The sequence below is a fragment of the Eretmochelys imbricata genome, chromosome 9 (genome assembly GCF_965152235.1).
Source record: "Eretmochelys imbricata isolate rEreImb1 chromosome 9, rEreImb1.hap1, whole genome shotgun sequence".
Lineage (NCBI taxonomy): Eukaryota > Metazoa > Chordata > Testudines > Cheloniidae > Eretmochelys > Eretmochelys imbricata.
The window spans coordinates 9,474,073-9,489,142 of record NC_135580.1 but is presented as its reverse complement, the minus strand read 5'-3'; the positions used below and the strand labels follow the sequence as shown (position 1 = coordinate 9,489,142).

Sequence of the window (15,070 nt, the reverse complement as noted above, 5' to 3'; positions counted from 1 at the left end):
ACTAAAAGAAAGAAACTTTCCAAGAATGCGGAGAGTGCCAGAGTGAGAATAATTTAAGACTGACTCACTGCTCTGTGCCCTTGGTAAGTGTCCCCATGTGAGCCAAAGTGGTGAGATAATTGATTAAGTAACAGGTGATGATCTTCATCTGAGCAGGGAAGGAAATAGACTTCTAGGGTGGAGGCTGGCACAACTGATTAAGAGAGCTTTAAACTAGGAATTTGGGGGAGATGGTTGGGAGATGTCCAGGTAATCTCCACGCCGGATTTTAGCATTGAGAGGGAAGAAAATGAAGTAAGAAAGGATACAGCCATGGGTAGGAGAATGTATATAAGGAGGAAGGGCAGTGTGGATACCAGTCGAATAGGTTATACTGGCTATAGAATGACCGTGCCTAATAGGGTACAGAATGTGAGCAAGGCCAAACAGCAAAAATTAAGATGTTTGTACACCCATGCGAGGAGCCTAGGTAACAAAATGGAGGAACTAGAGCTACAGATGCAGGAAGTGAAACCAGATATTATAGGGATAACAGAAACATGGTGGAATAGTAGTCATGACTGGACTACAGGTATCAAAGGGTATGTGCTGTTTAGGAAAGACAGAAATAAAGGTAAAGGTGGTGGAGGAGCATTGTATGTCAATGATGAGGTAGAATGTAAAGAAATAAGAAGCGATGGAATGGATAAGACAGAGTCCGTCTGGGCAAAAATTACACTGGGGAAGAAAACTATCAGAGCTTCCCCTGGGCTAGTGCTTGGGGTGTGCTATAGACCGCCAGGATCTCATTTGGATATGGATAGAGCCCTTTTTAATGTTTTTAATAAAGTAAATACTAATGGAAACTGCATGATCATGGGAGGCTTTAACTTCCCAGATATAGACTGGAGGACGAGTGCTAGTAATAATAATAGGGCTCAGATTTTCCTAGATGCGATAGCTGATAGATTCCTTCATCAAGTAGTTGCTGAACCGACTAGAGGGGATGCCATTTTAGACTTGGTTTTTGTGAGTAGTGAGGACCTCATAGAAGAAATGGTTGTAGGGGATAATCTTGGTTCAAGTGATCATAAGCTAATTCAGTTCAAACTGAACGGAAGGATTAACAAAAATAAATCTGCAACTAGGGTTTTTGATTTCAAAAGGGCTGACTTTCAAAAATTAAGGAAATTAGTTAGGGAAGTGGATTGGACTGAAGAATTTATGGATCTAGGCCTGGGATTACTTTAAATCAAAGCTGCAGAAGCTATCGGAAGCCTGCATCCCAAGAAAGGGGAAAAAATTCATAGGCAGGAGTTGTAGACCAAGCTGGATGAGCAAGCATCTCAGAGAGGTGATTAAGAAAAAGCAGAAAGCCTACAGGGAGTGGAAGATGGAAGGGATCAGCAAGGAAAGCTACCTTATTGAGGTCAGAACATGTAGGGATAAAGTGAGACAGGCTAAAAGTCAAGTAGAGTTGGACCTTGCAAAGAGAATTAAAACCAATAGTAAAAGGTTCTATAGCCATATAAATAAGAAAAAAACAAAGAAAGAAGAAGTGGGACCGCTAAACACTGAGGATGGAGTGGAGGTCAAGGATAATCTAGGCATAGCCCAATATCTAAACACACGCTTTGCCTCAGTCTTGAATAAGGCTAAAGAGGATCTTAGGGATAATGGTAGCATGACAAATGGGAATGATGATATGGAGGTAGATATTACCATATCTGAGGTCGAAGTGAAACTCAAACAGCTTAATGGGACTAAATCAGGGGGCCCAGATAATCTTCATCCAAGAATATTAAAGAAATTGGCACCCAAAATTGCAAGCCCATTAGCAAGAATTTTTAACGAATCTGTAAACTAGGGGTTGTACTGTACGATTGGAGAATTGCTAACATAGTTCCCATTTTTAAGAAAGGGAAAAAAAGTGATCTGGGTAACTACAGGCCTGTTAGTTTGACATCTGTAGTATGCAAGGTCTTGGAAAAATTTTGAAGGAGAAAGTAGTTAAGGACATTGAAGTCAATGGTAAATGGGAAAAAATACAACATGGTTTTACAAAAGGTAGATCGTGCCAAACCAACCTGATCTCCTTCTTTGAGAAAGTAACAGATTTTTTAGACAAAAGAAAGGAGTGGATCTAATTTACCTAGATTTCAGTAAGGCGTTTGATACGGTGCCACATGGGGAATTATTAGTTAAATTGGAAAAGATGGGGATCAATATGAAAATTGAAAGGTGGATAAGGAATTGGTTAAAGGGGAGACTACAACGGGTCCTACTAAAAGGTGAACTGTCAGGCTGGAGGAAGGTTACCGGTGGAGTTCCTCAGGGATCAGTTTTGGGACCAATCTTATTTAATCTTTTTATTACTGACCTCGGCACAAAAAGTGGGAGTGTGCTAATAAAGTTTGCGGATGATACAAAGCTGGGAGGTATTGCCAATTTAGAGAAGGACCGGGATATCATACAGGAGGATCTGGATGACCTTGTAAACTGGAGTAATAGTAACAGGATGAAATTTAATAGTGAGAAGTGTAAGTGTAAGGTAGCATTTAGGGATTAATAACAAGAATTTTAGTTATAAGCTGGGGACACATCAATTAGAAGTAACGGAGGAGAAGGACCTTGGAATATTGGTTGATCATAGGATTACTATGAGCCGTCAATGTGATATGGCCGTGAAAAAAGCTAATTCCAGTAGAGATAAGGAGGTTTTAGTACCATTATACAAGGCACTGGTGAGACCTCACCTGGAATACTGTATGCAGTTCTGGTCTCCCATGTTTAAGAAGGATGAATTCAAACTGGAACAGGTACAGAGAAGGGCTACTAGGATGATCCGAGGAATGGAAAACTTGTCTTAGGAAAGGAGACTCAAGGAGCTTGTCTTGTTTAACCTAACTAAAAGAAGGTTGAGGGGAGATACGATTGCTCTCTATTAATATATCAGAGGGATAAATACCAGAGAGGGAGAGGGAGAGGAATTATTTAAGCTCAGTACCAATGTGAACACAAGAACAAATGGATATAAACTGGTCATTGGGAAGTTTAGACTTGAAATGAGATGAAGGTTTCTAACCATCAGAAGAGTGAAGTTTTGGAATAGCCTTCCAAGGGAAGCAGTGGGGGCAAAAGATCTATCTGGCTTTAAGATTAAACTCGGTAAGTTTATGGAGGAGACGGTATGATGGGATAACATGGTTTTGGTAATTAATTGATCTTTAAATATTCATGGTAAATAGGCCTAATGGCCTGTGATGGGATGTTAGCCGGGGTGGGATCTGAGTTACGTAGGAAAGAATTTTCTGTAGTATCTGGCAGGTGAATCTTGCCCATATGCTCAGGGTTTAGCTGATCGCCATATTTGGGATCGGGAAGGAATTTTCCTCCAGGGCAGATTGGAAGAGGCCCTGGAGGTTTTTCGCCTTCCTCTGTAGCATGGGGCACGGGTCACTTGCTGGAGGATTCTCTGCTCCTTGAAGTCTTTAAACTACGATTTGAGGACTTCAATAGCACAGATATAGGTGTGAGGTTTTTTTTTGTAGGAGTGGTGGGTGAAATTCTGTGGCCTGCATTGTGCAGGAGGTCAGACTAGATGATCAGAATGGTCCCTTCTGACCTTAGTATCTATGACTCTATGAATCTAAGTGGACTCAGCTCGTCAGCTGAGGATGGTTAAAAGGGAGACAGGAAGAGATAAGAGAGGGGTAGGCTGATAGGGAAGCCCAGAGAAGCTCAGGATCTCAGGGAGATGAGAGCTCTCCCACCTTCTCCTCTGGGTCTGGAAGAAGGTAAAAGCCACAGGCTGTGGGGAACAAGCCCTTGTTTAGCATGTTGTAAATAAAACACATGGTGTTGAACTTACCACTGGAGCACGTGAGGATTGTGTGCCAACTGGAGTGCAGTGTGAGGTAGCCCTGCCCTCTGACAGGGCCTTGTAGGGAGACCAGATGTCCCAATTTTATAGGGACAGTCCTGATTTGGGGGTCTTTTTCTTATATAGGCTCCTATCACCCCCCATCCCCTGAACTGATTTTTCACATTTGCTGTCTGGTCACCCTAGGGAGTTGGAAGTTTTCTTGGTAGATCCGTAACCCGATTCGCCCTTACCTACCTCTGCATGTGCATGAATATTTCACATCTGATTCTGAAGCCTGGGCTCATGATGCGTGCACTGAATCTCAAGCGTAAGCTTTCATTTTGGTTATAGGACTGAACAGAACAGTGAGAACAGAACTGGTGTCTCCCCGAAAATCTTCTCTCTGAGGCTTACCTAATGGTGCCGGTCTGGTGCTCTTAGGTGATGCTCGCTTGGGAGAGGACTCAGGATGCGGGGCGACAGGTTGTACCGGCCGAGTCTGCTTGGCTGCCAGCTTCTTCAAACTCACTTGCCTCTTGTCAAACATTTCTTGCACGTCTTCTAATTTTTGTAGAACTTTTTGGGCATTGGCCTGTGGGCGGAACAGATGTGGAGCAGATGTCATTCACAGATAGACAGAACACTAGGATGGGATCCTTGCACCCCAACCTCAGAACAACAGCATTAGGCGGTAGCACACCCTGCATTCGGTCTTAGAATAGTGCAGCAGCTGCTCTCTGCAGGCACTGTACTCCCACTGAGCACCTCCCTCTACACACTCCCTGACACAGGCTTTGGGGGGCTACCCCAAAGGGACTCCTTGTGTGATTAAGGACTACTCGTATGAGGAAAGGCCATTGCCCCAAGTGTCCACATTTGTGAATAGTTTGCTATCATAGATCTCCTTTTGCATTTCCATCTGAACTGAAGCCATGAGAGAATATGTGAAGTGTGTACTTTGAAATTCACTGCTGGTTTGTAGGAAGTTTAAATGGGCAGTGTAAAAATTCAACAAGCGTTACCTTTATTTCAGGGGTTAGAATCATGTCAAACTGGTTGTAGAATTCCTTAGGGTTAGACAACTGGTGTTCCTTAGCGGTTCCCAGGAATTTCTCTATGTCACACAGCGCAGTTTCGGCTCCCTCTTGTGATTGGCACTTGTCCACAGCTTGAGACGCTAAGAGGTAGATTCCAGCTTCACACCATTGCCTGGCCTTTAGAAGAAAACAGAGCTATTAGGACTTTGCAATAATGGCACAGTCTGAGGCTTCAACGCTGCTGCTTCTTGCCCACTATTTGAACAGAAATAACACTCTTCAATACCACCAACATGCCCATGTTGGTACAACAGCGTCAAGGCTGTGAGCAGTTCTCAAGATGCACTGTGCATTAAAAACAAGGCGCCACAGTAAATTCTATGGGGCCAAATATGACCCAGGGTAACCCCACTGACTCAGCACTGTGCTTCAATGAAGTTGCATGCCAGCACAGAATTGGACTCACTGTATTGAATTTAAACAAAAGCAAGAAAGTCTAGTGTCTGTCATTCTATCATTAATCCACTTTGTTGTGCCTACTCACTGGAGGGGTCTCAGGACAGTTCCTTCAGCAATCCACCTTCACAACGGGCTAGGCAGAGGATAAATTGACACTCAACTCTGATTCCCTCCTTACCAGCTTTAAAATATTGCACTATTGATGATGACTTCATTTTAAAAAATAATTGAATGGCCTTCCATTTTTGTAAACAGCAGAACAACGTTAAAAAATAGATTCTTTTTCAGCTAGCTACCCCAAAACATGTCTGCGATACTGTCAACATAGCCAGATGTCTCCTGTCACAAAACCAACATCCTATCTTTACTGCTGCAAAAACACTAAGTTATTGTGCAAAAGAAAAGAAACTGCCCGGGGGCTTAAGTCGTGCACCAAGTTGCAAGCCAAATTGATTTTAAAGTGAAAGAGTCAAATGTTTGCATTATAAACTCGCTGTTTCAAGACAACAGCTAAACCTTCACAGGCTAACTGCACCGTTCCTTGAGACATCAGATTGTGTCCTGTAACTCTGAGTAGCTATACTGTACTCTGTGTTATTTGAAAAATACCCTGAAGCAATTAGACATACTCTTCTGTCCAATGAGTCACTGGCAGCTGAAACAACAAGGAGTCCGGTGGCACCTTAAAGACTAACAGATTAGTCTGTTAGTCTTTAAGGTGCCACCGAACTTCTTGTTGTTTTTGTAGATACAGACTAACACGGCTACCCCCTGATACTGGGAGTTGAGAAAGCAGGGCATGTGGGAAGATCCAACCCACAGCTTGTATGTAAAGTAGGACAGAGGATAGCTATTTTTTCTTGATAGTGATTTATGCTAATAGAGTAAATAGCTGATATAGTAGGTAGACTCTGCTGGCTGAGGGGTTTCCATTCACTTAGAACAAGTCATCCATGAAACAACAGATTGGATTTGACAAGCACAGTGTTTAATTGCCCGAAGCACTTCAGTTCCAAGGGATACTCCCACTCTGCAGGGCACATGCCTATGGCCGCACATGCAGTGAGGCCCCAGCGCCTTCTTGTGCTTGGCACTTTTCCAGGGTGCATCTTGGCTTGCCACCCACATGTGTAATTGGCTAAGGCATGGTAAGTGCACTGAGCAGGAGGCAGTGACTTGGATAAGTTCCCAGCTTTTCCTCCGGAATCTCTTTCTGGATGAAGCCTAGATCTTCTTTTTCTGCATTCCCAATCACCAATAGCAATTTGTCCCATTAATAATCAGTAAATAATTTGTACATATACCTTTCACTTGCAGGCCTCAAAGCCCTTTAGAAAGGCAGATAAGTACAGGACCCCAAAGTCACACAGGGGCAGACCTGAAAATAGAAGCCAGGTGTCCTGTCACCCAGCACTGTAGTCAGTTCATCTGACCACAGCTGTCCTCATCAAATGGAAACAGGATATCCTTAAGTATATTAACTGTGCCCTGTACCTGAGCCCAGATCTGCAAACAATCTCTACATTTACAGATCCATCCTGTGAGGTGCTGATCACATCCTGTGACATGCTGAGTACCCTCACCTCCCATCATATTATATATGTAAAGAGCAGCCCACCACAATTCACTGTTACACCCCACTGACTTCAATGAGGTTGTTGGCCCAATATAGGAACTAAGAATAATCTGCCCAGATAGTAAGGGTGTTACAGTATTTGCTTCAAATCTCCCTTGGCACTAGCACAAGATAGAGTAAATGGATTCATAAGGGAGGCCAGAGGGTTTCATTAGTGCCGTCTCACTTTGTTTAACATTCAGTTCAGATAAGTACCTATGAGTCCAGATAGATAACTGAATCATAGAATCATAGAATCATAGAATATCAGGGTTGGAAGGGACCCCTGAAGGTCATCTAGTCCAACCCCCTGCTTGAAGCAGGACCAATTCCCAGTTAAATCATCCCAGCCAGGGCTTTGTCAAGCCTGACCTTAAAAACTTCCAAGGAAGGAGATTCCACCACCTCCCTAGGCAACGCATTCCAGTGTTTCACCACCCTCTTAGTGAAAAAGTTTTTCCTAATATCCAATCTAAACCTCCCCCACTGCAACTTGAGACCATTACTCCTCGTTCTGTCATCTGCTACCATTGAGAACAGTCTAGAGCCATCCTCTTTGGAACCCCCTTTCAGGTAGTTGAAAGCAGCTATCAAATCCCCCCTCATTCTTCTCTTCTGCAGGCTAAACAATCCCAGCTCCCTCAGCCTCTCCTCATAAGTCATGTGTTCTAGACCCCTAATCATTTTTGTTGCCCTTCGCTGGACTCTCTCCAATTTATCCACATCCTTCTTGTAGTGTGGGGCCCAAAACTGGACACAGTACTCCAGATGAGGCCTCACCAATGTCGAATAGAGGGGGACGATCACGTCCCTCGATCTGCTCGCTATGCCCCTACGTATACATCCCAAAATGCCATTGGCCTTCTTGGCAACAAGGGCACACTGCTGACTCATATCCAGCTTCTCGTCCACTGTCACCCCTAGGTCCTTTTCCGCAGAACTGCTGCCTAGCCATTCGGTCCCTAGTCTGTAGCGGTGCATTGGATTCTTCCGTCCTAAGTGCAGGACCCTGCACTTATCCTTATTGAACCTCATCAGATTTCTTTTGGCCCAATCCTCCAATTTGTCTAGGTCCTTCTGTATCCTATCCCTCCCCTCCAGCGTATCTACCACTCCTCCCAGTTTAGTATCGTCCGCAAATTTGCTGAGAGTGCAATCCACACCATCCTCCAGATCATTTATGAAGATATTGAACAAAACCGGCCCCAGGACCGACCCCTGGGGCACTCCACTTGACACCGGCTGCCAACTAGACATGGAGCCATTGATCACTACCCGTTGAGCCCGACAATCTAGCCAGCTTTCTACCCACCCTATAGTGCATTCATCCAGCCCATACTTCCTTAACTTGCTGACAAGAATACTGTGGGAGACCGTGTCAAAAGCTTTGCTAAAGTCAAGAAACAATACATCCACTGCTTTCCCTTCATCCACAGAACCAGTAATCTCATCATAAAAGGTGATTAGATTAGTCAGGCATGACCTTCCCTTGGTGAATCCATGCTGGCTGTTCCTGATCACTTTCCTCTCATGCAAGTACTTCAAGATTGATTCTTTGAGGACGTGCTCCATGATTTTTCCAGGGACTGAGGTGAGGCTCACTGGCCTGTAGTTCCCAGGATCCTCCTTCTTCCCTTTTTTAAAGATTGGCACTACATTAGCCTTTTTCCAGTCATCCGGGACTTCCCCGGTTCGCCACGAGTTTTCAAAGATAATGGCCAATGGCTCTGCAATCACAGCCGCCAATTCCTTCAGCACTCTCGGATGCAACTCGTCCGGCCCCATGGACTTGTGCACGTCCAACTGAACCTTATCTGAACTCCCCAAACCTGTTGGGTCTGTAAAGCTGGGCTAGGAATCTCACAAATAGGTTTTCTGGTAATTCTTGCCTCAAATCCGGCTGAAAATACCACAAGACCAGTCACTTTCTCATGGCATTTGAGCATTTCTGCTTCCCATCCCAGCCAGGTCATGGAAGTGTAGAGAAGCTTGAAAACAGAAGAATGTAACAAGCAGTGAACTGATCATTGGCAAGCCCCAACTGAGGCTTGGTCCATGTTTTAGGTTTAGCTGACTTCTTATTTTACCTCAAGCCCTAGTTTTAACGCTCCTAACTGTATAATTCAGGGAAACCACTGTTCTCTTTTATGCTACCCATTCTCTCTCCCCTTTCTGAGGCGGATACCACGACTGGTTTCCCGCAGCTGTGACTAGTAGCTGATTGTGGGAAATGGTGAACATGCTTTTCTCTAACCCCAAATATGTGATCCCTTAACCCGTTATTTTTTCATGGAGCATTACTAGTGCTTTCCTATAGGAAGACTTGCTCACCTTGTCTAACTGCTTATGCAGCTCAAGGGACTTTCCCAAAATATCGTATTTCTTCTTGGTCTCATTGGTAAAGTCATCACAGATACGCCTGAGTTCAACACACTTTGGCCTAATGGAGTCGACTGCATAATGGTTGTTTTGGATGAGCTGGTCTCCATGCAGAGCTAGTGCCTGGGCCTTTTCCAAAGGTTCCTGCACAATTAACAAGAAGAAATGAAAAACCATCACACCCTAAAGGATGAGCCTAGTCTAGATGACTCCTCTATAATTTCTGATGAAGCCTAGAGCTGCAGGTTGGTTCATTAAATAATTTGCACATATACCTTTCACCTGCAGGCCTCAAAGCCCTTCACAAAGACAGATAAGTACAGGACCCTAAAATCACACAGGGGCAGAGCTGGAAATAGAAGCCAGGTGTCCTGTCATCCAGCAGAATCATTCTTTTGGCTGACACCTTGTATTGTTTCACACCTGCCTTGAAGACTGACTTCATGATCTGTGAGGCTGGCTTATTTCCGTTGCCTTGCAGATGTGTAGCTGACTCTGTAGGCTAAATCCAGAAGTCAGTCTAAGGGACTCTCAGTTGGTGTAATTTATGCCATAGGCACCGACTTTCTAATGTGCCAGGAGATGCTCCTTGGCCCCGCCCTGCCTTTTCCCACCTCCACTCCACCCTCTCCCCAAGCACACCCCACCCTCGCTCCTCCCCCCAGCACCCCCTGCACGCTACCAGAACAGCTGACTGCAGTGGGCGGGAGGCGCTGGGGCGAGGGGGAGGTGCTGATCGGCAGGGCCGCCAGCGGGCGGGTGGTGCTGGGGGGAGGGGGAGGTGCTGATGGGGGGGCTGCTAAACACCCACCATTTTTTTTTCCGTGGGTGCTCCAGCCCTGGAGCACCCACGGAGTCGGCGCCTATGATTTAGGTCTTCTTCTCCCTCCTCACTGTGTACATTACACCAATTCAGACTCAGTGGGCTATGCTCAGAGGTGATGTTTAAGAGGTGCAAATTGTACATCAGTATGTGTGGTATAATAAATTGCACATCGAGGAGAGTGGGAAGAAGGTGCAAGCTATGCCAGTTTGGACTCATTTACTTCCACGGCAGAACCGGGAAGAAAATCCAAGTCTACTGGATCTCAGCTGCACGCTTTAGACACAAATCATCTTGTGCTTTTGCAACTGTTCATGTGAATTTGATGTTATTTAACTGATTCATTTGTTTGATGTTTCCTAATGACGGCAAACCTACTGATCATCACAGCTGACTGATGGAGTTATAAAGCCAAAAGATCTGGAAAAGAAAGGTTGTTTAATGCATGCTGAATCCCTTGCTGGAAATAGCTGCTCAGACAATACTGACTTCTAGTAAAACAACATTGAAAGATGTCTAACTGGAGACTCTTTCAAACTTTGCTCACCCTGTGCGTTCAAGGTCCAAGAGATCAACCCGAACCAAGACCCCAGATCCAAACCTTCCTGAGCTTTATCAGTGTTTGAATTCCAAAAGCAGATTTTGCAAGTGGCCCCTATATTTATCATGGACCAAATCAAACTGCCAGATCTGAACACCGTAGGAGGTTGGAGTAGTCGACATCTGGATCCAAACTTTAAAAGGCTGAGCTCATGCCCATTTGTAAACATACCTACTCAATAGTATGTAACTGCAGTTTCTGGTGGTGTCGCACAGAACAGTAAGTGTGGTGTGTGGACAAAGTTCTACAAGTGACTAACAGTAGCAATCTACAATAACTGAAACAGGAAGTTCAGTAAAGTGCAAACCTGTCCTTTCTCTTCCAGTTGTTTCCGTTCCTTTAGGAGGTGCTCCACTCGAGTCACACTGTCTCCAATATCCATGAAACCAGCTTGCGCTTCCATCAGACTATCCAGTTCCAGTTTGACCTACAAGAAACACAAATAGCCTCATATTATAACATCCACAGCCTCCTAGGACTTTATGGTGGTCACTATGCTGCATGCCATGGGCACTCAGAACTTCATGGTGACAGCAGTGATAGAACTCAATCCTCCTGCTCCACAAGCACCAGCCCCTGTAAGGGAGAAAATTCATGAGTTGCTAGCAGGGCTGTTCTTAGGATTTATGGGGCCCTATCCAGTATTATTATTAAACTGGTGCCCCTCTGACCGACGGCAGCCCGGGCTCGCATGTGTATTTTAGATAAGGGTGGTCTTTTGAAGGATTTATTTAAAAAACTCTATGTCTGAAGATCCAAGCATTTAAGGCTAAAGATGAATACTCAGATTGTGCATCTAAAAATCTACGCAAGGAATTTTTAGAGATGTGATTTTATAATCTTCAGAAATCTTCACACTAATGAAATATTTTTAAAGCAAATTTTAAACTAAGGTCCTGTAGACTAACATGTTCTGAGTAAATATTACAGTAATGCACAACTGGTTTTGTCCGTAAATTCAGAAACTGAGGGCTTGTCTACACTGCGAAGTTGTCGACAAAACTTTTGTCTTTCACGGGTACTTAAAAAAGCCCCCCAGCAAAAGACAAAAGTTTTGCCGATGCAAGTGGCAGTGTGAACGCAGCTCTGTCAGCAGGAGCACTCTCCTGCTGACAAAGCTAACGCCGCTCGTGGGGCTGGAAGTATTTTGTTGGCAAAAGTGCCAACAAAGTACCGAAAAAAGTGTTGACACAACCTTGTCGCTAAAACCTGCGTGGTGTAGACAAGCCCTGACAGTATATACCTGGGGGTTGGCAAATGCCTGTTTAAATGGCTTCGTTACCACTTTAATGGCTCTTTAACAGTTTAAATGTTGTGCTAACAGGTCTGGTAGGCTAGAAGACTTTTTCACTTTAAAAACAAAACAAAACAGTAGGCGAACACTTCAACCTCTCTGGCCACTCAGTAAAAGACTTAAGGGTGGCAATTTTGCAACAGAAAAGCTTCAAAAACAGACTCCAAGGAGAAACTGCTGAGGTTGAATTAATATGCACACTAGATACCATTAACTTGGGTTTGAATAGAGACTGGGAGTGGCTGGGTCATTACACATATTGAATCTATTTCCCTATGTTAAGTATCCTCACACCTTCTTGTCAACTGTCTAAATGGGCCATCTTGATTACAAAAGTTTTTTTCTCCTGCTGATAATAGCTCATCTTAACTAATTAGCCTCTCACAGTTTGTATGGCAATTTCCAACTTATCTATATGTATATATATTCCTTCTTACTATATGTTCCATTTTATGCATCCGATGAAGTGAGCTGTAGCCCACGAAAGCTTATGCTCTAATAAATTTGTTAGGCTCTAAGGTGCCACAAGTACTCCTGTTCTTTTCACTTTTAAGTACTAGATCCCCTCCGGAGGAAGACTCACCAGACTGCAGCAGCCAGCTGTGGTGGGAGCCTGCAGGAAGGGTCAAATTAGAACAGGGATAGGAAGAGGCAGGACGGTGGACACTAAGACCCAGGGGTGCCTCAAATTTTCAGGTGCCCTGCGCAGCTGCCTATGCTTAAGGATGGCCCTGGTTGTTAGCAGTCCAGGGCCTATGATAAAAAGAAACTAAGCAATTCTTAGTCCTTCCAGTAGAGGATGGTGGGAGACACACTACCCAGTTGGCTGTGCAGCATTACCATGTTACTCAATCATTTAGTGAATACGTACGAGCACCCTATAAGGATGGAGCAGCTTCCCCTTGAGACTTGCTTAGTACTTGGCTTCTAATGGCTTAGCCAGATCAAAACGCTCTTTTGGATCTCCTGGTTGAGCTTCCTGCTCATTCCTTCCCCCCCCCCCAGCATTTTTTAATCAAAATACAATTTTGACAGAAGTTTTCTTGCCCGCTCTGTCCACACACACTCGGTCCAATCTGTGGCTGAAGGCCTCTGGTAACTGACGACGTCCACCCTGGACTATGGCCAACATTTGGCAGAGACGGATCGAGCCTAAAATCGATCGGGTATTTCAAAGGATTATTGGGGTCTTTAACGAACCTACTCCGATAATTTTCAGTGTGCTTATGTAGCAGGGGAGTTTGGCAGGCTTTTGCTGAACTGGGATCTGAAGCCCCTCTTTCAGTGCACCAGATTAATGAGTGGCTTGGATTCAATGGTAAAAGTCACATACGATGAACAGGCAAACATAGTCTACTCCCATCTGTACCCGCTAGAGATGCTTGCATCCTTCCTTGGATTGACTCTTCTTCCCATACTAGCATCTGTTTCTCAGACAGTCTTCCTCCCCACACATCTATCCCATCTGCCAAGGCATTCTTTTTGCTCCCTTGTCTGGGCTCTGGTCCTCCACCTAATACTGAGCCTTTGAGCTACTTTCTAAATGGAAAAGCTGCTCTACGCCATGGCAGAGGAGTGCAACCGGCTATGCACAACACAGTCCCCCTGCCATTCTGTTCTTGTTGCCTTACGGAGTCGGGGCCACTCAAATTTAAGGGCATGGAACCTAAGCATTCTGCATTAATCCACCTCTAGTTGTACAATTAAGGCCTTACTCAAAGCCTATTGAAGTCCATAGAAAGAATTCTATGGATTTCAATGGGCTTTGGATCAGCTCCTTATCAAACATCAATTCCTTCAAGATGCTAATACTTTGCATGAGGCTACCCAATAATTCTACCAAGAAGTGTATCGTTCTAATTCTTCCTTTCTTACTGTGGCTTACTGAGATACCATGTGACATTTGATAACTGGTTGGAGTTTCATTTTAGAATGTGTGGTTTCTATTTCATTATGAAGATGTCTTTTTTTGATGAACAATATACACTGATTAGAATAGCTATCTGGAAACGTGTGAGATGATTTACCAGAAAAGAAAGTCTATATTTAAGAAATAAGTAAAATACCTCTCTGAAATCATGTTCAAAGTGTCGGAGGTGCAGGCACTGTTCCAGTTTTAGGTGATGTTTGGACCAAAATTGATCAAAAGCCTTTTCTGTTTCATCCAACTGAGCCAATAACCTGTTAAGAAATTAATGGGAGAGTGAAAATCACTTGATATTTATGAGTGCGTTGTTGTTTAGTGAGCTAGTTATGCAGCGAAGGTGAAATTCAGCCAGGTGTTTAGGGATTACAGAAGGTGTCTTCAAAGCAGAGCAGACAGACAGGGAGAGGTTGGGAACTTTTCACCACACATATGAGGCAGAGCTGGGCTTCACGCTGATTCTGGAGAAGCAATGTGGAACGGAGTTTCGCAGTGGGCTAGAGGAGGAGGAGGAGACCGATGAGTCTGTGACTACATGGATTCAGTGGCCATAAACCCTTACAGAGGGGATGCACAGGGGCTGCAGTCCCCTCTTGCTGGGCTGGAGTAGCAACTGCAGAGCTGTTCCATGCACAGCGTGTGGGCTTGGGGGTGAATTCTCTCTCCCTCCTAGTTTCCACTTAGTTCTTCAACAAAGTTAATTTATTCCACCTTTGTGCAAAGTGTGTAAATTTCACTCATTCACTTAAAGAATGTTTAAAGTAGGCGCCTATAGCTTGTCATTCCAGACTCGTCCATCAAGTCCGATATCTTACCTGTGGCAGTGAACTATTCCTAGGGCAAGTACTATAGGTTAACACAGTTGGTCAGCTGTGCAATGCTGTAGGAGGGGAGCGGTGTGAAAAACTTCCTTCCCCTGATGCAATCAACTGATGCTCTACGCATGCAATTTTCCCCCTGTTTTAGCATGAAACTTTGACTAGTACTAATGTGCTCTGCTTATATATTATTGTTCTTTTGGCTTTTGCATCAAGTGCCTGTAATTTCCAAAGGTTGGTTGTTGACCACACTAACAACTTGAGAGGTGAGCAGAA

At 44.3% G+C, this 15,070-nt stretch overlaps 1 protein-coding gene across 1 annotated transcript in view; it reads right to left on the bottom strand.

Moving 5' to 3' along the window:
• Window positions 1-15,070, bottom strand: part of MCF2L2 (MCF.2 cell line derived transforming sequence-like 2) — a 308,714-nt gene that overhangs the window by 155,318 nt on the left and 138,326 nt on the right. The window contains exons 9-13 of the mRNA XM_077826650.1: window positions 14,119-14,233; window positions 11,066-11,185; window positions 9,287-9,478; window positions 4,867-5,058; window positions 4,259-4,436 (exon numbers count right to left, since the gene is read on the bottom strand). Of these exons, the coding sequence (XP_077682776.1) occupies window positions 4,259-4,436; window positions 4,867-5,058; window positions 9,287-9,478; window positions 11,066-11,185; window positions 14,119-14,233 (797 nt within the window). The remainder of the gene's footprint in view (window positions 1-4,258; window positions 4,437-4,866; window positions 5,059-9,286; window positions 9,479-11,065; window positions 11,186-14,118; window positions 14,234-15,070) is intronic.